Source organism: Saccostrea cucullata, unplaced genomic scaffold (genome assembly GCF_032062105.1).
Source record: "Saccostrea cucullata isolate Sc308-1 unplaced genomic scaffold, CSIRO_AGI_Scuc_v1 ctg518, whole genome shotgun sequence".
NCBI lineage: Eukaryota > Metazoa > Mollusca > Bivalvia > Ostreida > Ostreidae > Saccostrea > Saccostrea cuccullata.
Window position 1 is genome coordinate 1 of NW_026929278.1, and position 26,505 is coordinate 26,505.

The 26,505-nt window shown below is 33.0% G+C and overlaps 2 protein-coding genes and 1 pseudogene across 2 annotated transcripts; 2 read left to right on the forward strand and 1 right to left on the reverse strand.

Moving 5' to 3' along the window:
* Nucleotides 1-2,938: 2,938 nt before the first annotated feature.
* On the reverse strand, nt 2,939-6,063 carry LOC134280285 (sodium-dependent glucose transporter 1A-like). Its single transcript, XM_062762686.1, has 3 exons — nt 5,881-6,063; nt 4,720-5,011; nt 2,939-4,266 (listed from the first exon to the last, which is right to left on the reverse strand). The coding sequence occupies exons 1-3, from the start codon at nt 6,061-6,063 to the stop codon at nt 3,239-3,241; spliced, it is 1,503 nt and encodes a 500-aa protein (XP_062618670.1). The 3' UTR covers nt 2,939-3,238.
* A 2,460-nt stretch (nt 6,064-8,523) lies between these two features.
* Nucleotides 8,524-10,998, forward strand: LOC134280288 (sodium-dependent glucose transporter 1A-like). The gene is made up of 3 exons (XM_062762692.1): nt 8,524-8,727; nt 8,929-9,220; nt 9,973-10,998. Exons 1-3 carry the CDS (start codon nt 8,524-8,526, stop codon nt 10,995-10,997), a joined length of 1,521 nt encoding a protein of 506 aa, XP_062618676.1. The 3' UTR covers nt 10,998.
* A 6,078-nt stretch (nt 10,999-17,076) lies between these two features.
* On the forward strand, nt 17,077-21,564 carry LOC134280289 (sodium-dependent glucose transporter 1A-like; annotated as a pseudogene).
* The last annotated feature ends 4,941 nt before the right edge of the window (nt 21,565-26,505 follow it).

Here is a 26,505-nt window from a genome sequence, read left to right on the forward strand (position 1 = left end):
TTATGACACTGAAAGTAATATAGTTCCTACTCTACAATACATGGAGACAATGAACAATTCAAGCTTCAATTTCCAAAAAACAATATAAAATAAAAGTAGAGCAAACACGGACCCCTGAAATATCAGAGGTGGGATTTACAAATTTATAGCCTCCGTATTATTGCATTAGAAATAAAAAACAAATTTCCAAGGAAAATAATTGTCATAATTTTTTCATCCCCTTTACTCTCTACATTCCAGCACTAGCATTGTCAAAAAGAGAGTAATTTCGAAACATCTTATTGATTTCAATATCTAGGATTTTATTTGAATTTTTAGAGAAAATCTAAAATTTGTGTAATCTACAAATGAAGAGCTATATATTATAATTTGACATTAATATATGCATGAAATTTAATATTTATAAAACATGATAAAACATGATAAAACATAAACCTTGTCAGCAAATACAATTTATCATTGAGTCAAATGCTGACTGACGTTTTTGATACCAATTGTTAGTCCCTTATTTAAACACTGAATTGACGACGGATTTTTTCCGTTATTTCCTGATCATGACAACGAGCACACGGCGGGTGTGACCGGTCGGCAGGGGATGCTCACTCCTCCATGGCACCTGATCCCACCTCTGATGTTTCGGAGGTCCGTGTTTGCTCTGCTCTTATTTTGTATATTGTTTATTGGACGTTGAGATTGAACACTGTTCGTTATTTCCATATCCTTCATGATGAAAAGAGTGAGTGAAACATTTAAAGTGGCCGACTGGGGTTTTATTGTTTGAAAACTACAATAGCGAAACTCTTCACATTTATACCATATATAACTCACATTAACTTCAGCGCACATGCCAAGTCTGGGAAAAATCTACCGTCCAGGTATTTTTAAGTGGTCGTCTCAAAATACAGGTACATTTACTACAGGATTATATGGGAAAGTGCCACTTTTTAGCACTTTAAAGCATATTATACAAAAACTACCATAGACCCTGTGTTAAAACTAGAATATATGATGAGTAATACTATATTGTACATTATATGTAAGAAACACAAAATTATACCGCCTTGTTACCAGAGGGGGCATCTCAAAATGCAAAAAATTAGCGAATTATCCTGTTTTTATATAGTACTACAAAATATAACGGGCACAAGTGATTTATATAAAAACATAATAAAAACATTGGAGATATTCTTAAATTGGTATGTTTTAAATTCCAAGAGCGTATGCTTATTTTTTTTATTAATAATAACAATTTTATTACCCTTGCTCAAGAGTCTAATTACTTTGTGTTTTAAATAGAAATATATAACAATCTCACGGAAAGAGAAACTTGCATACGATAGGCAATCCTTTGCATTATTGATTTTGATCAGTACTGGCTATATTTTGTTCGTTTTGTTTGGGGTTGTTTCAATTTGAAAATAACATTTTTAAAACTATAATTGTCTATTTCTACATTCATGAATTTATTGACTTTATCTATAAGGACAATTTTTAAATAATGTTTGTTTGCTCTCTCCCGATTCTAGATAAAAAGTAAATCGGTAGGTACATGTAAGTAAGAATTTTTAAAGACAATTTCAAAATCAATGTTGTAGTTCCAAAATCTATTCTCCGGAATGCATAGAATAATTATTATTTCTTGGAAGTTAACAAGCAATTTCAAAGAATTGTGGTTCCCCGCTTTTGATGTCTTTGTGGGAGAGATGTCTTTATTTATGGCATATTGTGTCATATATGAACGCCCTATCGTATGCAATTGAGAATATATCACCGAAGTTGATTCTTTGAAAATTTGGTCAATCGTGAAGGTCAAGGGGTCATAAATCACATCAAACTCGGATATATCTTATCACAGGCAATGCACATGTTGAATATGAAAGCCCTATCTCTTCCTATTCAAAATAACATTTATCTAAAAAATAGGTAAATCATCAAGATGCAAAGTCATGGGGTCACAAATCATATGGTATTTAGAAAGGTCTTGTCACAGGAAATACAAATATTAATATGAAACCCGATCTCTTCTCATTAAAACGTTATGACCAATTAAATATAATTTTTAAATTTTTGAAAAGAAGGTAAAGCTTCAAGGTCACTAATGGGCTAAAAATCATAGTTTATTTAGAAAGGTCTTGATTATCATAGGTAATACACCTTTGAAATTCCTTTCTTTTCTTATTCGAAAGATATGAACAAGGTAAAAGTGTTTATGACAGACAGACAGACACACAAACTGACGGATGGACAGAAGAACGAGATTCAATGTCCCCTCGCTATCACAAAACCGAAAGCCAATACTCTTTATTTAACTACCTTCCCCACAGTCACGTATTACAATGCATAAACATGTATATACCTTTTCCTATTTCTAACACAAAATCATGCATATACCGCTTCCTTGCAATCCTGCATTTTCCACGCACTTTCAAAAGTACATTTAATCATTAATTAAATGGAAATTCCCTTGAATTGTACATAATTTTACAAAAAAGGAACGTTTTAATCTTATTAAAATACACGTATTGCGTTAAAATTATTAATACAAACCTTTAAAGAAACTCGTACCGCGCTAGAATGTGCTTGCGGGGAGAAGGTAACGTCATATTTCTATGATGTGGACAGTATACGTAAGAGTATGTTGTGTCAATGTATCATACAGTAAGTTGTTATGAGTTCTGGTATCGTTTCTGCTTCATTAATTAATCTTTGCAATCGCGTAGTTAATTAATTTATTTATAAATTAGGAGATCACACATTTTTAATATCATTTCAAACACAATACATCCAAAACAAACTTTTTATCGTACAATGAAAACCATTTCACTTTTAAAGAGTCATACATATTTTAATACACATTTTAATTCAGTACTTCTTTCTCAGTTGCACAACTTTTATTACCATGTATTGATGATTGTAAGGATGCCAAACGAAAGATGTGTACATGTAGTTTGATTTCCTGTGGTTAACCTTTTTAATTAGTTAACTACTTACTAATAACTTAATGTGCAAATATATATTTTTTCAAAAAACACTAGATTGTAATAATATCATTGAAATGTCTCCATTTAACAAGCAGCAAATTAGAACGTTTTTGTGTGGAACATAGCGAAACATGAATATTTGTAAATGTATGCCATATGTTAAGATTGCTGCGTGGTTTCCATTTCCTTTGCCGATAAAACCTACTTTTCCCACACGGACTTTTTCTTAACATCTAGAAACAAGGAAAATAGCTGAATTACGTTCCCGGTAAAACAGAAAGTTCCTGGTCTGCTGCGGGGGTTTGTCTTGATGCGATCTTTCGTGAAATATAAACATCTGTGCAGTAAAGGACATATAGGCAAACTGATTCCCCCAATAACAGATAACAATACCACATTGAGGTGTAAGTCTCCATTAAACCCCCAAGGAATGGAGGGTTCACAATAAAACCAATGGACGCAGCCACCAGAAACATAGAAGCCACTTTTCCATTGACCCGAAGAAATTTTTGTTCCGTCCACATAACCACCACTGGGAAAGTGATGGACAAAGAAAAACCAATAAGTAGAGTAAATAGCCATACACCATAAATGACGTCATATAGTGACGTCAGTAGAAAGCCAAGAAGAGATATCAGTAGCATCAAATTGAATGAAAATAGCATTTTCGCCGGGCGAACGCATTGCACTAGGAAAATCCCAAGGAAGCGTCCAACAGAAAATGAAGTCCAGTATCCAGAAGTGAGATAACTTCCGTCAGCATTTGTCCAGTTCAACTGTGACGTAACAAATGACGTCAAGAATCCTGTAAATGATTTATCAATAGCTACATACACGGCTATGTAAAAAAGAATAATTATGAGACCAGTGATTCGGAGACGTCGAGCTGATTTCTTTTTAATCTTTCCTTCTTGTTCTTTCGAGGTGTCCCTGTCAAGTCTTTTCTGGAGAGAGATACCACAAAAAATTAAAAACGGAAGTGAGGTCATAACACAAAGTCCTGCAGTCACAGTATATGGTATATAAATCATTGATTCAGAAGTTTCCATCAGTTTAGTTACGTTGTAACTACTTCCATTCCTTCCAATGGTAAAATTTGAAATGTCTGAAGAATTGACAGTGCTTGTTGTGAGATTCATTACGGGAACGTTATCACTGGGCGGCATAACGTAAGGAGCAGTTATCAAAGGAGATAGGATTCCACCAACAGCAAATGCAAAATGTAATGCACTAAAGTAGATATTTCCTTCATTGCCCCATGTAGTTAGTAGTCCTGCATTACCGCCTATTTAGAATGGAAGAGAAATATGCAATTTAAATGTATTGATACATTTAGTAATCATATTTGAATGTTGCAAATTATATAACAGATCACTTCAAAACCAAAACCAAAGGTATTCAAAACCAATGTTTTTAGCAGCATACTAGTGTGTATGACCTCAATTTGAAATAACTTTAAATATTAGTTTAATTCCATTTATAAAGCCCAGTTTCCTGTAAAAGAAAAACTCATTACCGCCTATTTAGAATGGAAGAGAAATATGCAATTTAAATGTATTTGATACATTTAGTAATCATATTTGAATGTTCTGAAAAATTTTGCATATGAACTCGCTATTTAATTGCAGCACGTAAGTAAGATATCTGTATACATTTAACCCTCTAATTTGAAAATAAAAGTACAGTAGGTATTAATAATATGACATTTTCTATGATAATTGAAATCAGGATTGCTTACATGTATCCAGGCCCCCAGCAAAGGACCCTTTTATAATGAATACGATGACCATAACTGTATATATTTCACACCACGGTATGACAGCAAGGATGACGCCATATCCGGCGATGATCAGAAACATCAAAAGGTTTCTATCCAGGAGACGCTTGTCAAACAGGAAACCATTCACAATTGACCCCAGGAGGTACCCTACTGTATTCATGGTAAAGAATAGGGAACCTTTCTCCAGTTTTGTGTTGGTGATATGTAGCAGATCTGGAAATGTTGGTCCGAACTGTCCCTCGCCCCATCCCTTCAAAATAATTACAGACGTGAAACGGACCAATTAACGATATACATCAGCATTACCATATAGTTTTGATCTTCAGAACAAAACATAATAAATTCAAGAAAAGCATTTTTTTTTCATAAGAATTCTTTGATGAGAAAATATATTCCAAATTGACAATTGTCAATTTGGAATATGCTTTCTCATCAAAGAATTCCTATGAAAAAAAAAATGCTTTTCTTGATGTTTTAGATATTGAGTAAAATATTTAGTTACATGTATATCTATACACTGAAATACTGTAAATCACTTTTTATTCGCGAGAACTTTATTTTCGCGTAATTACGCGAGACGGAATGCTCGCGAAAATTTCATTCTCGCGTATTATAGAATTCCTTAAGATTATATAGAGCAATGACCACAATTCGCGAAAATTTTGTCTCGCTAATAAAGAGTCAATGACTATCTCGCGAAAATAAGATGTCGCTAAAATTTAGTGATCTACAGTAGTATACTAATGCATGCATCCCGAAAATAGTTTCAAACGAATCATTTTAACCCCCACCCCACCCCCCGCGAAATATTCCTCTTTCTGCTTTATAACAATACATAAAATATGCCTACTCATAAAAGACAAGCAAATAAAGACATGCAGAGAATGTTCAGAGTACGTACATCATCATAGTAAAAGGTTTACGTGTAACTTTTTTTAACGCACTTGTCGTGCTTGATATACATATTCAGACCTAATTACACACCCCACAAGTCAACTTAAAATGCTATATGTTCTGGTTTCTTCAACAATTGAATTATTTTCAAGTTAAAAGCACGTTATTTTTGTTATACTTTACATGCACAAAAATAAAAAGTTATAAGTTCATTTCATAACTTACTAATGTAAGAAAAGAGGCAATGTATGCTATTGTCAGTAGGAATTTACTTCGGAAATGTTGGTCCGTTTTCAATTTAAACCAGAAGTTCCTGCCATTTTTCTTTGTCTCTTTCAGCAGGTCCTCGGTTGTTAGCTCCTGCACTAAATCACCCTGACCCTCATTGTCTGAACCAGGTTTATTCATTTCATTAAACTAGCCACATATGAGTTCCTTGTTGAAATTATTCTGCCTCAATTTTCACTTATATTTTTCTCATTCCTGCCATCTTCGTGCCCTGTCTGAACGTAAAAAAGCTCACTACACAAAAGACATGTAACGTGCTTTATTTTAATTTTACATTTCTATAAAGGTTTTGTTTATTTCTATTATTTACGAAAGATGATAAATATTTGCTTAAGGAATGTTGATTTTTACAAAAGCATTATGGAATACACATGTATTTTTTGTAAAGGACACAAAGAAATCTTAATTTATAGGTTTTTTTTATGAAAATATGTATAAAATTAATATTACAAATGCTAGTTTTTTCCACAATTATCATTAAAATACATGAAGAGTAACAAAAATAAATTATAGAATAACTGCATGATACATGATTATGCTTGAATTTGAAAAAAAAACCACATAAATATTGACGACATTATGGCAAATACTTGGATTTACCTTATTTCTATGTGATAAAATTAAATGGAATCCTTTCCGTTGACGAATTTAACCTCTATCTTGCCTTTCAGATCACGATTAAGAACCTGCTAGGTCAGAAATAAGGTCACAAAGATACATGGGTGGATCCAAAGGTATCAAATGCCATAGCTCTTAAGGAGTAAACCCTATTTTACAATACCCGCCTAATTAAACATAATATTTGACATGTTAAGCATATTTGCTGTGAAAGGTTTTTTTTTTCTTGAATTCAAGTTTGAATTCCTGGATGATTAAAAAATAATTGCACTATTTCAGGTTGACAAAATGCACGACATTTTTTATTTTCCAGTTGACAATTAAGTGACGATATGGCTATTTTTTTTATCATAAACAACAAAGGAAATGTGGAAATGGGAAAAACACTGCAATCAGCCTAATGAATTTTTAGCTTCAAAATGGGGAAATCGCCAGTAGGGACAGTTACGATGATTAATCAGACTCACAGAGGAAAAAAATGTAAATGAGACTTTTTATAGATTTGCAGCGATTTGGGGAGGGCCATGGGTCATTAAATGATCAGCAAAGGATAGGAAGACCATACGAAGGGAGGTTGGACGGAAACGTTCAATGGTGACGTTATCAAAAAAGTAGGCGTGCCAAGCTTAGTGTGATATGAGAAACTTTGTGTTATGGTACTGATAATAGAATTTCGACAGAGGACTAAATTAAAGAAAAAGAATGATTGTACTGTGGTTTTAAATAATTAATAAAGTGAAATATGTGTATGTGTTCGTAAATGTGAAATATTGACATAATGCAATGAATGGCAAGCGTTTAAGTGTATGACAGCGCGTAATAGTCATATGATCGACGTTATTTAGGTGCGGCAACTACTATAATTACACGTTGTATTTTTAATTTAATTTTTAATTTTGAAAAGGTATGAATAGTTGAATTTGAATTTTTCTGCTCTGACTTGAAAGTAATATAGTTTCGAGCATGTATACTTTTGTTGTTTTATGTCGACTAGTAGCGAAGTTTTGACAATAACTTGGATTAATCCTCGAATTTTGTATCATAAGATAAACAGGCATTTAAAGCTAAAGTAACATGTGTGTCTATTTAGATAAATAATATCTAGGGTCCTCCATATGTGATATAACTGGTGGAACTGTATTTCCAGAACAGTTTGACCGAGATCTGAAACAGGGATCAAGAACTGGAGTTATTTATTCTGTTTATCTCCTACAGGTTTAACATTGGCAGACAGGTATTTGTGAAATTGAATAATCATTAATTAATAAAAACACGTGTATACTGATTATTTATAATTCTCCTTCAAAGTTCAATAATTTTTAAAAGCTTTTTTTTTTGTCTTTTCTGAGAATTCCATATTTCTATCCAATTATCAAAAATTATCTATATGTAGATATGGAATAGAATCTAGGTGGTGCATATTACTATAATGGTTTTTTTTTATTTTTCAATTCTAAAAAAGAAATCAGTTGCGATACTAGCTGTATGATATTATCTTTATGACTTGTATAAACGACACGAAAAAGTAAAATTAGAAATATGTTGAAATATTCAAAAATGTGGAAGAAAAATAAACGATATTAATTTTTTTTTCATTTTTTGGAGTATTTTGTAATCAATTTGCTTAAAGATTGGTAGATTTCAGTACGAAAATGATAAAATATTTTTTCTAAACGCCTGCCTCCCTTCGAACATTCTCTATTTGCTTCTTAAAAAGAAGATACTGCGAACACTCCAGAGCACTGAGAAGCAGTTGATTCTTTCAAAAAATTCTTACAAGATTTTAGAGTATATGAGGGGCAGCTACGTCTTGAAAAAGAAGAATTGTTGAACGTTCTACAACAAAAGAGAGACAGCAGATTCTTCGAAAATTCTACAGCAAATGAGGGACACAGTTGCTCGTTGAAAAAGAAGAGTGTTCGAACATTCTAATTAAAAGCAAATTAATAATAGTAATAAACAATGAAAGATACATCTGAGAAGAAAGGACTTCAAGAAAATCACCAAGATCAAGACTTCGATGACCAGAAGAGATCAAACGATGAAGAAGGGACGCAAACTGAACAGAAAATAAGAGGTAAAATCCGGATTATGTTGAAGAAAGACCAACTTTTTAGGAAGAAATACATACTGACAGTGGCATACATTGCTTCTTTTCTGGCACTTGTGAGTATTAATGAAACAAACGATGAAATGTGTTCTTTTATTTAAAAAAAATGAATGTAATGTAAAATACGTGATAAGTCAAATATTTCGATGATAAAAGAACAGAGTTTAATGGAATATCTCAACAGTTAGAAACTGACTCCACACTTATCAATTACATTACGGGGTATTCGTCAAATATTTTCCACCAATATTTGTTAGGGATGGGTAGAGGGTCAGATGGGACCTACCTTTCCAGACCTCAGACTTCTTGCCAAGACAACCCTGGAGAAAGGATCTCTATTCTTTACCATGGGGACCGTTGGCTACCTCTTTGGCTCATTGTTAACAGGCTATCTCTTCGACAAGCGAGTCTTAGACAGAAACCTGCTGATGTTTATTGCCACCGCCGGATACGGTGTCATTGTTGCAGTTATACCTTGGTGTGGGATGTTTGAGGTCATGGTTATTATACATATTTTCAAAGGTGCTTTTGGAGGCGGATTGGACACTTGTAAGTTCATGGTTCACCAATATTGTATGAAAGTGTTATTTCAGTAAGAATCTGTTTGTAGAACTCAATTTTAACATTATAATTGTGATTGTGAAGCAAAATACAAATTTATAGGGAGATTGATTGAATGTATACTGTTTAACGTCCCTCTTCAGAATATTTCACTGATATGGAGAAGCTATGTTTAGGAAAGGTAATTTCGAATATTGATGACGACTATGAAAAAGGCCAGAATGGGTGTATTTCTCTTTTAAAAGATATTTCACTGATGAATTTAGAATTAAGTAAGTAGTAATTTTCTAAATAAATTAAATGCCAACTTATTGATAAGTTCACAAGGAAAAGTGGCTTATGTGATATTCATGTGGTTATCTTTTTATTTGAAAATTATGTGAAAATCAAATGAAAATTACATGAATATATTTTCCTGTAAATATTATGTGAATAAAAGTCTAAATGATATTCACAAAAATCCTTTTTTAACTTCCTTTTCTTCGGTTTTCTTTGCATGATATTTATGTGATATGCTCATGTAAAACTCATATGAAATGTATGTCAAAATCACCGAAAGTTTACATAAAAATTTCACATGTCTCGTTTTTTGTGTCTTTTTCGTGCAAAGAATTCACATGAAATTTATAGGAGCCACTTTTGCCTGTGTAACTTGTATAAAAAAACACCTTCAGTCATAGAAAGGGATCTGTTTGATATGGTTTCTTTAAAATCATATAAAATTCTGTTTTTTTACCAAGGTGGAAACGCGGGACTTGTTAAGACGTGGGGTGACGAGGGTGATGCCTATTTCAGTGCTTTACATTTTGCATTTGCTGTTGGTGGAATTCTGTCCCCTTTGGCAGCATCACCTTATGTTCTGTCACCTGACGAAAATGGTCCCCAAATGATCTTCCCAAACTCTACCAACTCTACCCATGGTTTATTTGAAGTTACAAACATATATAACACGACCAATAATTCTTCAGCGCAAGCATCAAATGACTTTCAAGAATCGTTAATCTATATTCCATACACTATGACCACAGGACTATGTCTACTAACATCCCTTCCATTTATTGTATTTTTCTGTATATCCTTAGAGAAAGCACTTGAAAAAGATACAACAATGGAGGAGGTACAAAATAAAAGAAAACCTCACCAAAGGCTTAGAATACTGGGATTCATCAACATGGTTATATTTATGACTGTATATGTTGCTGTGGAGGATAGTTTTGCTGGTTTTCTGACAACGTTCGTGACGTCACAATTACATCGGTCAAATGCTGATGGAAGTTACATCACCTCTGTCTACTGGGCATCGTTTGCTGCCGGACGTTTTCTGGGAATTTTCCTAGTTAGATGGTTCAGCCCAGCGAAAATGATCTTTACCTATAATTGTGCGCTTTTGCTGTCTCTTCTAGGCTTTCTTCTTACGTCACAACATGACGCTATATATGGCATATGGATCTTTACTTCACTAACCGGATTCTCTTTATCAGTAATTTTTCCCACCGTTTTTATGTGGACAGAACAGAAATTCCTAAAGGTCACGGGGAAAGTAGCCTCCTTTTTTCTCGTGGCGGCTTCGGTGGGATTTATGGTGAATCCACCGATTATGAGCGCTTTGATGGAGAACTATACCCCTATGTGGTTTAGCTACCTGTTGTTCAGTGAAACGGTACTTTTACTCGTTCTTTATTTCTCAGGATTGTTGATCTCTAAGAGAATAACAACAAAACGTTCTAATGTGGCGGATAAGGAGCTCGTTGTTTTAAACGAATAAAAGTCACGCCATGGATAACAGTGATTTGAACATTCATCAAAAGATTCTAATCAATTACAAATTAATTCTATGACAAAAGCAAAGAAATATGTTTTTTAATTAGTTACAGATGTAATTGAGATCTTCTAAGGAACGGTCAAAGTAATATTTCTTATTAGCAATATATACAGGTATAATACTGAGAAGCAATACATTTTGTAAATATGGAATACTCATGTGTTTCTATCTTAGCAAACTGTACCGTAGTCAAATTGTTTTTGTGGACACTATTATTATTTGTCCTCTTCCTACACTGCAAATTGTGCACAACCGGTTTCTACCGGTATTGGTATACGCCCAGATAGCAGGATGTTATTGGACCTTTGTTGGGCCAACAATGCTCCTTATGTTGGGCCACCGTTTGCATTTAACATTGGGCCATCGGTAATTTGCTCATCGGCCCTTAATCAAACCAACTTGTTGGCTTCTAGTTGGGCCAATGTAACAGTTAATATTGGGCCACTGTTGGGCCAATGTATTCTTTCAATATTGGACAAAGGTCATTTTTGTACAATTGGGCCATTGTAAGCAATTAATGTTGGGCCAACGGTAATTTGCTCATCGGCCTTAATCAAACCAACTTGTTGGCTTATAGTTGGGCCAATGTAACAGGTAATATTGGGCCACTGTTGGGCCAATGTATTCTTTCAATGTTGGGCAAACGTCATTTTTGTACAGTTGGGCCATTGTAAGCAAATAATGTTGGGCCAACGGTAATTTGCTCATCGGCCCTTAATCAAACCAACTTGTTGGCTTATTATTGGACCAACGAACGGATATCATTGAGCCATTGTTGGGCCACTTATTCTTTCAATATTAGGCAAATTACATCGTTTTGGCCAACGTTGCTTTGTATCTTATTAGCTCTCCATCAGGACAACTCATTTTTCTTCACAGGTTGGCCATTTGTCCTCAAAATTGAATAATAAACTATATATATCAAGGTTATAGTAGTTTTGTAGTACAGTGTTATGGTAAAAGACCTTCAATACTATATATGTTAGATTAATAGTTCAATAAATATTCACAATATCTCATAAAATTACCATCAACAAGTATTGCCCTGTAAGTAGCTCTACATTAATTAAAATAATGAGGAAAAAGAAATCAGAATATAAAATAGTATTATAAAATACTAATATTTTATTGCTCAGTGCATGAAGAAAACATTAATAAAGAACAGAAAGTTGATGCTCACTTGATTCGAAACATGTAGGGTTACATAACTGTATACTCCCTCTTTGATGTAAATTTATACACAAGTTCAGTAAATTGCATACATCAATAAGCACGTCTAAAAAATAAACAAAGTCATCCTGTTCTCAAAATAATACTAAAATGAATCCCGCAATTTTTTTTACTTACACAAAAAAATGTTTCTGGCATTTGCATCGTGTTTGTTACCGACAAACAGGCACAGAAAAGGAGAGAACTACAGGTATTGCACAGTATATAACAGAAAAAAGTTACTAGGCACTGCCACGTTCAATCTGATCCCTCTCCTAAGTCTCCTCTTCTCTCTCCGGAGTCTCCTCCCCCCTTCTTTTCTTTTCTGTCCGTTTCTTCCTCCCTTATCCCTGTCCTTGGCATACCTTAGTCATTCTTTGATTGTGTTCTCAATGTCTATTTAGAATCTCCAGTAGCACTAAAATTGTAGTATTTAGTACTTAATACATGTGTTACTTTTCTCAGTAAAGAGTAAACATACGATTAAATTTACAAGTATTTCACTATACACGTGTATTTTTAAGCTGTCAATTGAGGAAAAACCGTCTTTTTTGTTTCATGGTGTGATTAAGCGATTAGCTTGCGTGATGAAGGCATTTATGCATAAAATTTCTACGCTAGATCATCATCATCACACTGATTCAATGTTGCCCCATATAATTTATTATTCAAAGTAAAATACATGTTTAGAAAATTTGTCGGTACAGTGGTACACTGAAAACATTTTACATGAAAGACCCAATATATGTTTTAATACTGAATAAATTTTGTTTTAACTTCAACATGTTCAACATTTTCAACATGTTTGATCATGTGTTCGACTTTAAGTGTATATACGTAAAATGAGTGGTAGACTTCGGGAATTTATTCTACTAAAAACAAATTTCAATCTAAATAAGGGGCAAATTATCTATTGTTTTAACTGTATCAAAACACATTTGTTATTTTATACTTTCATTTATTTTTCTTGTATAGAAACAATAAATTTAATCACTGATAATTTATTTTGTTTTGATAAATTTTAAGAATTTTAACAAGCCTTGTAAATTTATTTTAGCTAGCTTGTATTTTCAAGAAGGATTGGTGTTAGATTTATTTCTGATTTTAGAGACTATCGGATTTGTTTATATACAGATTTGTAACAATTAAATGTTTATACACATTGGCTCAATGTTGGTCCAATTTATCTGGCCAACATTGGGCCAATGAGCAAAATGACACTGGGCCAACGTCATTTGCCAACATCGGCCCAGTGTTCTTGTTGACGTTGGGCCAAGATTAGCCCAATGTCGCATTCAATTGGACAATGTTGTCGCAACGTTAGGCCAATATCTGTAGCATTAACACTCTACATTGGGCAAACGTTGGCACAACATATCGGGCCAACATTGAGCCGATAAGCAAACTCACACTGGGCCAATGTCATTTGCCAACATTGGCCCAATGTAACTGATAACACTGGCCCAACGTTGGCCCAATGTTGCTATCTGGGACAGTGATGACTCAACAGCACCTGGCCTCTGCACTGATTTACACAGATTTGTACACGATATCGTTTAAACTATAAACGTTAATTAAGGTAGGATTCTTCTCTGGTTTCTGACTAGATGAAACATTCAAAGTATATTTGCTTATATGTCTTATATATTGAGGTGTAAGGAATTTAAAAGACCATATTTTTCTTTCCTCATCAGAAATGTACAACTTTAAATAGAAATGGTAAACTGCGTTTGAAAACTAGCAGGGACTATATTTTTGGCGGAATGGTGGCGTATGAAAATATGTTCTTTTCTGCCTCTCAAAATTATAATAAAACAATGAATTTAGCTATAATTTTTACACAATCGAAGACTTGGAGAGATTTTCAAATGTAAGTTAAATTAATAATGAGGGACTGAACTTTCAAAATATATCAAACAAATATGATTTTTCAAACAAACTAGAACTTTGTTAGCTTTTAAACGCTTCCTATCAAAGTGCAGATTTGAGCCAAAAATCCATTAAAAGTATTTTTTCTCTCTTATTAAACGATCAAAACTTTTTGTTTTTGTATCATTTTGTACATTTATAAGACTACTTTTTAATAGTGAAAATAAGAAAAAGTTAAATATAGGAAGCATATGAAAATAACTAATATATCCTAAAAAATTAAGAAAAACAGAGAAAATTCGGATTAGCCAATATCCAGTTAAGTTAAATTATTTATGTAAATTTGGTAATATCGTGCTATAGACCCGATATAGTAATATGTTTTTATGCAAAAAGAACAATCATTAAACTTTTGAAATAGAAGTAGGTATTACATGATTGGGAACAGTATTCTTTTATTCTAAATGTGAAGGAAAAAGATAATGACCTTGACCTGACCTTGCCTCTAATATAAAACGGTCAAATTTAATTTCACTGATACTATCACTTACTGATATTGTCTTCTTGATTCTGAGAAAATTTCATGAATTTTTAAATATTAGAAATATGAGAAGAATCCTACCTTAAGCTGTGTCGAAGCAAACATATTATAAATACTTACAGAGTGGATGCAGATATGCAAGGCATCAGTCTCATTACGCTCGTGTCAGATTTAAAATGGCGCGGAAATTACAAGTAGCCCGGATGTTGTCTACCCATGATGCTCAGCCAGATTCATGGTATATTGGGCCAACGTAGGGCCGATGCCAATCCCCAAACAAATATATGATAATAGTTTTATGATATCTTGCCAACAGTAAGCCCAACATTAGCGCACTATTATACATAACCAGCTATCAATATTCCATGTTGGGCCATTGTTGGCCCAATCAATGTAACCCAACATAGATAATACAACCATAATGTAAGATTTGGCCAACGGTTTTCTGCTATCTGGGTTATTACAAATAAATAAGCATATACACAATTCAAAAAAATAGAATAAAACACTCTTTGGTGCTTGATCACTTAAGTGCAAAGTTAAAATATTGAAAATATCATATCTAAACAAAAGTAGTCATCCAATGATAAGCATGGACATAGAAAGTCCTCTTGATTATTTCAGAATGTACCAACGTTGTCCCAACGTAAAGCTCAGCAGCTAATTATAAAATTGACACCATCAATTAGTTGGCAGTATAATAATTGGGCCAACGTTGGCCCAATATAAATATCCCATCTTTGAAGACCTAAACAAAATAACACTTGTGTGTATTACAAACATTGGGCCAACGTTGGGCCAACATACTAGTACCAACTTGATAGGACACGTTCTTTAAGGGTGCATTACAAACAATGGGCCAACGTTGGGCCAACATACTACTACCAACTTGATAGGACACGTTCTTTAAGGGTGTATTACAAACAATGGGTCAACGTTGGGCCAACATAATACTACCAACTTGATAAGGCACTTTCTTTAAGGATGTATTACAAACATTGTGCCAACGTTGGGCCAACATTCTACTACCAACTTGATAAGACTCGTTCTGTACGGGTGTATTAGAAACAATGGGTTTACGTTGGGCCAACATAATTCTACCAACTTGATAAGGCACTTTCTTTAAGGATGTATTACAAACATTGTGCCAACGTTGGGCCAACATACTACTACAAACTTGATAAGGCACTTTCTTTAAGGGTGTATTACAAACAATGGGCCAACGTTGGGCCAACATACTACTACCAGCTTGTAAATATACATTCTTTAAGGGTGTATTATAAACATTGGTCCAACGTATTGCCAACGCCATAATCCTTCCTTCTTTGGAAACTAAAGTGAATGGAAGTTGCTTAAGTTGGACCAACGATGGGCCAACATAGGAATTCCGTCATGGTCGAGAAGGTTGACTTGGTAACATTGGCCCAACGTTGGCCCAGCGTTGTTCCCCCAACGCCAACCATACAACCTTTAACAAATGTTGGCCCAACATAGTCATGCTATCTGGGACACCACTTCACTCATGTAACTTATTGCTTTATCTCGCGGAAGTAAGATAAAGAGGATTCATGTATAAAACTGTGAAAAATATTGAAAGTGTTGTAAAAGTCAAAGAATGAAAAGAATGATTTGTGGTTAGATGAGATTTTTATCCAACTCGTTAAGTGTTTTTATAAAAATACAACTCGTTAGACATGTTAGATAACTTGAAATTCATATCAAACTACAAGTCATGGGAGAATAACATACACCGTTATACTTTATCAACAATAGGTATCTGTCGGCATAAACCGATACCTGTAACCACAGCGGGTATCTGTCGGCATAAACCGATATTATAACGTATCCACAGCAGGTGTTTAACGGCATACACTGCAGGAAACAAACATACACCCTGTTAAGAGCTTATAAAAATCCTCTTTAATTTCAGAATACGTACTTTATTATTTACATAAGATATCATGGTTTTTCTTTGAAACCAAGAATGGTCATGTCAGCTAGTAAAAAGACTTTAAAATTAGTAAAAAGTCATTAACATTTAATATTTTTTTATAAAAATAAAGTAAAAAATAACTTAAATTTAATATATTTTTTTTTAAATTGCTTCCATTTAAATAACGAATGTAATTACAGAATCATTTGTTCAGAAAAATACAAGTGAATACAAAATTACCTGTAAATCGTCTATATAATCAATTATATGAAAAGATGACCATAATATTCAGCCGTGCTCAAAATGAAAAAAAAGTGAAGAATAAGTAAAGATTTTTTCTTCCATGTATGATACTCACTATTAATGTACCAAAGAAAAAAAAATATAATTGATTGTGTGCCTGAATTTTTCTTTCATTTGGTTCAAAATGACACGAATACGCTGTCATACACGATAAGAAAGATGGACGATGTAGGAACAGTAACTCTGTTGTAAACTTTATTATTGCATAGACACGTGCAATAATGAAAATATATTCATTTGTTATAGATATTGTATGATGTATTCATAAAACTACAATATTACTCAATAGGAAACTCCCTTCTTGCTTTAAAGGTAAGCTTATTTATTTTAAATGTTTATCAATCGATAGTAACGTGACTTTATATCTCGAGTTGTTTTATCATGTATGGAAGTCCATTTATTTTAATAATATCCATATGATAAAAATATTAACGTTTTTCCTGTTAAGTGTCAAAACGTGATAAATCTGAAAAAAATTTAAACATGCCCAAAGGTCATTTTTTTTAAACAAAAAGCATAAACTAGTATAAACATTTCCCTCACATTCGTTTTTTTTTGGGGGGGGGGGGATTCTACAATTAAAATTCAAAAAATGTCAAAAATTGTTTTCTCAATTGAAATATAAAAAATCTATTGTGAGGGGGAAAGGTAAATACTACCTTATGATTTTGGTGAAATAAATGAAATACATGTATGTTCATATGTTATAACGTTTTCAGGCGTGGATCCAGGTTTTTTTTTTCTACGGGGGGATGGAGGGGGGTTCACACCACGGTCAAAAAAATAAATAAATAAACGTCGTACCAAATACCAGACAGACTTCGTAATGATGAGCGTTGAATAAGATATTACAGGTACATTCTTAGATATTATTTAAGATTTAATTAAAGTCTAAATAGTACAAATATTAATGGTATAATTCAAAAAGTAGACACATTTATTTACAAAAACAAAATCAATTGATTATGTTCTTAGTTACATTTTGTGTACAAGATGATAAAAAGATTTGTTAACGGCGAATGTATTAAGTAAACATGATACGCTTTAATAATATTACTTGAAAGAAAATCTTAGGGTAACTTGTAAGTTTCATCAAGATTAGGGAACGTTATAGAGAAGCGTGGACCATGCTAGCTGCAGATCTGTAGCGTTATGGTTTTATATATTTGTCTTTGACCATAACGTTATGGTCAAAGACAATATATATAAAACCTTAACGCTACAGATCTGCAGCTAGGACCATGCAAACATTGCACGTAAACAATAAAGTCCCGTACATCTATTTCTTTTATCATAACATATCAAAACAATCGATATATCCTGTTTATTATTTCTTGTTCGCAAAACATTGTTTCTGGATGAAAGAATTGGGGGAAAAATAGAATTCGATAATCTGTGCTTAATTACTCTAAAAAAGGCTATTTTTTAAAGTAACAAATCACATATATTATACAAGCTCTCTTTGACATTTTAAAACAAAAAAGATCAAGATTTGGAGAGAAATCGGTGACTAACAAGCACTCTAGATCTCTGAGGGAACTTTTCGCCCTCTACTTTAGTTTTTCAAATCTGTCTGAGATACATAATTGCTGCAAGAAACACCCACAAACCCGTATTGACGTATTTTAAGTAACCAGTTAGAATACAGAAAAATTGAATACAGAAAGATTAACAAAACGAGTATAATGAAAGTATAGCAGTAATGGAGAAAATGTGATAAATGCCTGACAACAAGAGCAAATTACAAGTGTTGCACTATTTTTACAATAACTAATGTACACATGTACCATATTCCAGATTGTCTAAAGGCCTTTTTATGAAATCTAGCAGAATGTGTATTTTTAAATCGGTCGATGGGGATGCTTATTCCTCTGCAATTTATATTACCGCTGATTTTTTACCAAGTTCACAGATTTAGCTTGTCTGAAATTTTTATTAATTGATCACCCTGAGTTATTTTCACCCTTTTTCGCTAGAACATTAAAGATGGCTGCCTCTGGAATCGTGAGAACTGAAGCAGACGATAAGCTATTGGAAGAGAATACCACCATAAATGGTCTAACTTGTAATGAGCAAGACCAGAAATACTCAGCAGAGCAAGGGCTAATTACTGAGAACACGGTTTTCAAGGGAGAGAAAAATGTAAATGTCGACAAAGATGGTGGATCACTGTGGAATAAATTGAAGAAAGATCAACTCTTCAGAAAGAAGTACATGATGACCATGGCGTATATTGCTTCCTTTGTGACATTGGTAAGACTAGCTAGACTTCTCAAAGGATTCATTTTCTTCTATGTCTTAGCAAACCCACAAAATCTATTCTGTTTGGTTTTGCTATTCAAGGTATCTTACCTCATAATATAAAAATATTAAGCAAATTTCTCAGGTTTGATGATGAAACAAGCATATCAGCAGTCTCGTTTAAAGTCATCATTTAGTAAGTTCTATTATAGGTACAATGATCTTGTCAAAAAAAAATACAATTTAACATTGAGTCAAATGATGAATGACGCATTTCGTACTAATTGTTAGTGAAATTATTTATACACTAAATAAATGACGGATTTATCCGTAATTTCCCGATCATGACACGGAGCACAAGGCGGATGTGGCCAGTCGACATGGGATGCTCACTCCTCCAGGTCACCTGATTCCACCTCTGATGTGTTTTGAAGGTCCGTGTTTGTTCTACTCCTATTTTATATTGTTTTATGATTCTGATCTTGAATAACTGTTCTTTATCTCCATACTTTTCATGAAGCACGCGCGGCTTCTCGTACAATAAAATATGAATACATGTAATACAATAAAACTTACAGCATGTAGATGAAAGTCAAGAGTAGCGATCGAATTTTATAATAATCAACTTTTTAACTTCTGTCTTTCAGGGCTGGGTGGAAGGCCAGTTTGGACCTACCTTTCCAGACCTAAGACTTATTTCCCACGCTACACTCGAGGAGGGGTCTCTGTTCTTTACCATGGGGACCGTTGGATACCTCCTGGGCTCTTTGTTGACAGGCTTTCTCTTTGACAAGCGAGTCTTAGACAGAAACCTGCTCATGTTTATTGCCACCGCAGGATACGGCGTCATTGTAGCCATTATTCCGTGGTGTGGGTTGTACGAGGTCATGGTCATTATTCATATTGTTAAGGGGGCTTTTGGTGGCGGTTTGGACACATGTAAGTACACACGAAGTATCGGGTATATTTAAGAAATGAATTTAATTTTTTGAAGATTCATGAGTTAGCGCTTCATGATAAATATGCCGGCGTGAAGCGTCGTAGTTCATAACCTCATGAATCTTCAAAAATTAAATTCATTTCTTATATTTACATTATTTTTCTGATGACTTGCCATAACTTTGCGCCGTTCAACTGGTATTTTTAAAACAAAACACTGTGCACTATATTTTTTGACTTTTTGACGTCAAGAGCGGTATTATGACGTAACAATGGTGATATTCATGCTTATTTGTGATACATACCTAATGTAGTTCATGAGAAAATATACTGCATTTTATTTTGTAAAGAATTATAGGGAAAATTTATTGGAAATGTAAATATTAAATGTTGAATCTTAATTGTATACATGTAGCTTATCCTTACGCGGACTAATAGGAAATCGTAGGAGAAAAACATATATGTATATGTAACTCGATTTTGTTTTTAATAGGCGGAAATGCAGGTATGGTTGTGACCTGGGGAAATGAAGGCGATGCTTACTTCAACGCTTTACATTTCGCGTTTGCTGTTGGACTCTCTCCCTTAGCAACGGCACCGTATGTTATGTCACTTGACAACGATAATCACGTGATGAACAGGACAACGTTTAACTCAAATTCTATAAATAGTACAGGAATAATTGAAAACTTGTACAATGTAAGCAATTTATCCACAAGTGCGCAGTCGGCTAGGTGCAAACAACTGATTTACATTTTTATACTATTACTACGGGGGTTTGTTTTTTGACGTCACTTCCGTTTATTGTCTTTTGCTGTATATCACTGCAGAAGAGACTTGAAAAAGAGAAAACAGAAGACGAAGAAAATGATAGAAAGTCTCATCGACGCTTACGAATTGTAGGATTCATAAATATGGTAGTTTATATAGCTGTATACGTAGCCGTAGAGAACAGTTTTGCAGGTTTCCTGACAACATTTGTGACGTCACAATTACACTGGTCAAATGCAGATGGAAGCTACATCACTTCCGCCTATTGGTCTTCATTTGCTGTTGGACGTTTTTGGAATTTTCCTCGTCAGATGGTTCAGCCCCGCGAAAATGATCTTTACCTACAACTGTGCGCTTTTGTTATCATTACTTGGCTTTCTTCTTACGTCACAATATGACGTCATATATGGTGTATGGATATTTTCTGTTTTAGCAGGGCTTTCTATGTCTGTAATTTTTCCAACCGTTTTTATGTGGACAGAACAGAAATTTTTAAAAGTTACGGGCAAAATAGCCTCACTTTTTCTCGTGGCGGCATCGGTGGGATTTATGATAAATCATCGTCATTGGAGACCTTCACTCCGATGTGGTTCAGTTACCTTTTGTTTGGAGAAACCGCGGTTTTATTTGTGCTTTACTTCTCTGGATTGTTTATCTCAAGAACACGAAGCAGCCTGGAATGGCAGATCAGGAGCTTACAATAAAGGAAAACATTGACTAAAAGGATTTTTTGCTTCAGATATTAATAATAATAATAATAATAATAATAATACTTTATTTATAGAAGGTAAATTAAGCACTAGTCTTATCGGGGCCTTCTTAAAAACACATATACAATGTTTTATACAATAATAAAGACAATAATCACAAACATGGAACAATAAGATATAAACACACATTTTGTTACACTAAATAAATTAAACACTTTCGTTTCATTATAAGTTCAGAGGAATGAATTTTTTTTTTTCTTCATGAAGATGACATAAGTAAAAAATGTTCTACCCTACTTTTAAATATTGAAAGGGATTGGGAATTCCGTAATCAACTCATTCCATTTATAATAACCCCTGAATATTGCAAAGAATTTTTAAATAAATTAGTTTTAAATTTTGGTAAACGAAGTTCTGAATTTGTCTGTGAGCGTAGCGTGTATGATCCACAACTTTGAAATTCAAAAAAATCATGCATATAATCAGGAGACATACCATGGAATGTTTTGAACATCAGAATGCTTTTCTGTAAATATAGAAGTTCATGAACTGTTAACCAGCCTAATATGTTAAACAAGGGCATTGAAGGTGCATCGTATTTTTCATTTAAAATAATCCTAGCTGCTCGTTTTTGAAGTTTGTATATTCTATCGATGTGAATGTAGTTACCCCAAATAGATAGACAATATAAAATTGATGGTAAAATAAATGCGTTATAAAAAGCTTTCTAGTATGCAATGGAAGGAAAATTTTTGTAGAGTAAATAATTTATATGCAAGAGTTTTGCAAACTGCATCTACATGTTAGTAAATTGAAGATTATGATCAATGTGAACACCTAATAATTTCCTGTTGTAACATTTTCAAGGGGTTGGAAAGTTGTAAATGAAGATTAGCGTTTTCTAATTTTGATTTATGATGTGTTATGTAACATACTCGATTTTGTATTCAAAATCATCTGATTTTGTTGACACCAGTTTTGTATTTGAAAAAGGTCTTGATTCAGAGCTGCTTCAATATATGAAATATTGTTACCATGAAAATGCATTGTAGTGTCATCAGCAAACATATCAATATTACAATGTTCAACAGATAATGGTAAATCATTAATATATAACAGGAATAACAAAGGACCTCTCTCCCTGTGGCACACCTGCTGTGACAGGCAGTGATTCAGATGTGTACGCACCAATTGTAACACTTGACAACGATAATCAAACCATTGATGATATAGGACAACGTTGTAGCATTTAAGTTTAGTAATAAGTATATCATGATTTAAGATCAAATGCTTTGCTAAAACAATGTAATGCGAAATTTCCTTCATCTATTGCATGTAGCCAATTATCAGTTAGTTTTGTGAGAGCTGTCTGGCAAGAGTGAAACTAAATCCAGATTGTGCTTTCATTAATAAATCATAGTGAGAAGTAAAGATTCGTATATTTTCTGCTACATGCTTCTCTAAGACTTTCGAAATAGTTGGTAAGATTGAGATTGGTCTATAATTTCCTGGGTCTGATTTATCACCCTTTTTAAAAAGAGGAGTTACTTTTGCTATTTTTAACTGTATATTATGCTGGAATTTATTAAGTGTGTTAGAGGTTTGGATATTACACTAGCTGAAATTTTAAGAGAAAGTCTACAGCAGATTTGTTTATGTCAAGCCTATTTAACATATCAAAACTTTTGATTGATCAATGGAATTTCAAAAAAGTCTTGATCTCCAAGTTTTGTTTCCGTGTATCTTTTCAATTTTTCTGAATCAAAACTAGTCAATGAAAGATTATTTAACAATTTTCTTGGAATATGTGCAAAATGCTATAAAAGCATTTGAAATGTCTTTTAAATTATCAAATTCTAATCCATTATAAGTTATATTGGAAGAGAATATTTATCTGATTTTGAGGAAAGCTGATTTAAATGACCCCACATTTCTTTTGATGTAGAACTATTTTCAATTACTGTCTTATAATATGTAGATTTTGCATCATTAATTAGAGAGGTGACCTTGTTTCTCCAAAATCTAAAATTGCCCATGTCTCCCTGTTTAAATTGATCTCTTTTAATTAGCCTCATTTATTTCTGGAGTTAACCATTTGTGCGCTGATTTCACACGCTTTGTTTTAACTTTATGCTTATTAAGTACAGAATTGAAAATTGCATAAAAATATGTTAAAATTTCATCAGGATCATGCAGGAGAATTAATTCATCAAAATTTGCATTATTTAAATCATGCAAAAAATCATCATTAAAGGTTTTAAAGTCACGGTATTGTATTTCAGTGTGTCTGCCTTTGCGTTGCATGCTGTTAGATCTTCGGGTAGCACATATTGGATAATGGTCAGACATTGCTACAGGGGGTACTGATATTTCACATATGTTAGCAGGGTGCGTAGTGTAGAAATGGTCAATGAGAGTTTTAGAGCTATTGGTAATTTCTTGTTGGGGTGTTAATTAATTGTGTTTCCCAAATCTACAATTGCAGATGACCAACTTGCGGGGGGTCTTTGAGCATATCTATATTGAAATCACCTGTAATAATCACTTCCTGATCGTCACAGCAGGTAGCGCACTGAACCTTTAACAAAATCGTCTACCCAGCAGGAGGGGGCAGATGGTGGTAAACTGAACAATAAAGTATAGGTTTAGAATTCTTAAGATTAATTTCAAGCCACAATGTTTCTAAATTACTAATTTCTAAATCAGTTCGCCGTTTATATTTCAAATCATTTGAAATATATGAGTCCACCACCCGCCTTTCCTTTTCTATCTTTTCTTTCAAAAGTATACCCATTTACATTTATAATACAATCACTAATATTTTCGTCAAGAAAAGTTTCACATAGAGAAAAAATGTCAACATTTTGTTGATCCTGTAAAAATAAAATTAATTCATCTAACTTCGGTAAAATGTGACAAACATTTAAATTTACAAAATGTAGACCTTTTTTTAAAAGGCCAACTTTTGAATCACACACATTTTGTTTGTTATGATTTTTTGGGGTGTCTGTTGTTGGAGAGGAATTGTAAAGTTTTCTTTGATTTTGGTTCAAAAGGATTTTCTGTTTAGATTTACATAGATCTGAATTTACAGATTTTAAACTATAATTACTAAAAGGATTTTTTCATTCAGAATTAAATCTCACATTGTTCCATGATAACTGAACAACTGATTAACAGCTCTTGCCAGGAAGCAGCTAACGTTTTGGAAAATAAGTTTACCGAGTAAATGAGTGAAATCGAAATGTTTTCAGTAATGGTGAAATTCGATACATCGCTTTTTTATTGTGATATCCAAATGTTGTCTAAATTGTGATATAAAAAATGTGAAAATCTGATACCGGTGTACTATACCATGGGTTATTTTACCAGTACAAATAAAAGCTAATTACATGTATATAGTTTCAGAAAATTGTCTTTTCTCCAAAAAACAATCTTGTTTTCTCAATTTTGCGGTAATTTTAATTTCTATTGTTTCAATAAAAAAAAATTTTCTAGTAAAAATCAGTGATCAGTTTCAAAAAAGTTCTTACAACTAATACCCAAAATAAGTTGATCTTAACATTCTGCAAAATTTATTATTCTGTTTAAAATTGCTACGGTGATTTGATCTTTCTACTTTCTTTTTGAAAGATTTTGAAAAACTATTTTCAATTCAATGTAAAAAAAACAAAAAAACAGAAGAATTTTTCTTTACTTAGTCGAAAGATCTTTTGCAAAATGGGCTCTAGATTTTTACAAACTTGGGCAAATTTAGGAGCTAGGTACTAAATTTTGTAGAAAGAGCATGTTACAGTACGTATGTGAAGACTCTCAAAGTCATCAGGGCCTGGGAATAACTGTAAACTTTAAGGGTATTATTCTTGGTGTTTTCCCTACACTCCCATTTTCAACTCACGAATTCAGAGTACCTTAAACAATTCCATGTAAAAAGATTATTCTTTGTACATTAAAGACATACTACGAGTAATAATGAATTCTTGTGAGAATTCATAAGACTTCATAAAGACATAATAAATTCATTCACCAGTGATAAGGTGTATATTCTAGGAATCACTGTTCTGTGTGTGTGGGTATACCAGGGCATTACCAATACATGTAGTTAACTCATTCTTCAATAATGGTGAATTTTTAAAATGTATTTCTTTTCTCCTTTATTTTCCAATAATTAAAGTGTAAGCAGATAGATTGATATTAATACGATTTGATATTTGTGTAAGGATAAAGTATAAATAGTTTTATGAATGTGAGTTGAGGAATAAAAAAAATATTGGTCATTGTTGTATTGCATTTAGGGGATTTCAATCACAGAAAATGTGACATTATTTTCGAATAGGCATAAATATATTGTATCATTAAAAAAAATCATTTGTGATGATATACGAGGGTTGTCCAAAAAGTTTGTGGACCATGGCGTTTATGTTAAAACAAATGGTTCAATATGAATCTTTTGTATATCAAAATATTTCTTATGAAAAAACTAATCAGAATGATTTAATTTTTATTGACGGAACGTAATATTTTTGTAACAATCGGGGTCTTTAAAGGTCGCGGATAGTGCGCACGGACCAGTCTGACGTTATGCTAATTTTATTTTAACGTCAAACATTTGGATTTTGACTTAACACATGTTCAAGGACACACACTTCATTTCTTTTTTTTATGGCGCAATGAACTTCCAAATGCTAGCAATAATCTTCAAGTATAGATTATAGTTAATTTAATTTTCAAAATTCAAAACAATGCACAAAAACTTACGAGCGTCGTCTAAATAAACAGTTTGTATACACAAACTGCACACCCAAGTCCGACGCTGCTCTAGATTTATTACAACGTCATGAATAGAAATCTTCATTTTCAGTAAATAACAAGTGTTTTTTAAATTCTTGTATTGTCTTCGAATTTGTACACACATTGAAAAATCGTATATACCGA

Excerpts from the sequence above, each read along its gene's own strand:
- LOC134280285 (XM_062762686.1), bottom strand. The coding sequence starts at position 6,063 with ATGAATAAACCTGGTTCAGACAATGAGGGTCAGGGTGATTTAGTGCAG. Across the intron at positions 5,012-5,880 it reads TTGCCTCTTTTCTTACATTA|GGATGGGGCGAGGGACAGTT; the intron begins GTAAGTTATGAA and ends ATTATTTTGAAG. Across the intron at positions 4,267-4,719 it reads TGCTGGGGGCCTGGATACAT|GCGGTAATGCAGGACTACTA; the intron begins GTAAGCAATCCT and ends CATTCTAAATAG.
- LOC134280288 (XM_062762692.1), top strand. The coding sequence starts at position 8,524 with ATGAAAGATACATCTGAGAAGAAAGGACTTCAAGAAAATCACCAAGAT. Across the intron at positions 8,728-8,928 it reads TTGCTTCTTTTCTGGCACTT|GGATGGGTAGAGGGTCAGAT; the intron begins GTGAGTATTAAT and ends AATATTTGTTAG. Across the intron at positions 9,221-9,972 it reads TGGAGGCGGATTGGACACTT|GTGGAAACGCGGGACTTGTT; the intron begins GTAAGTTCATGG and ends TTTTTTACCAAG.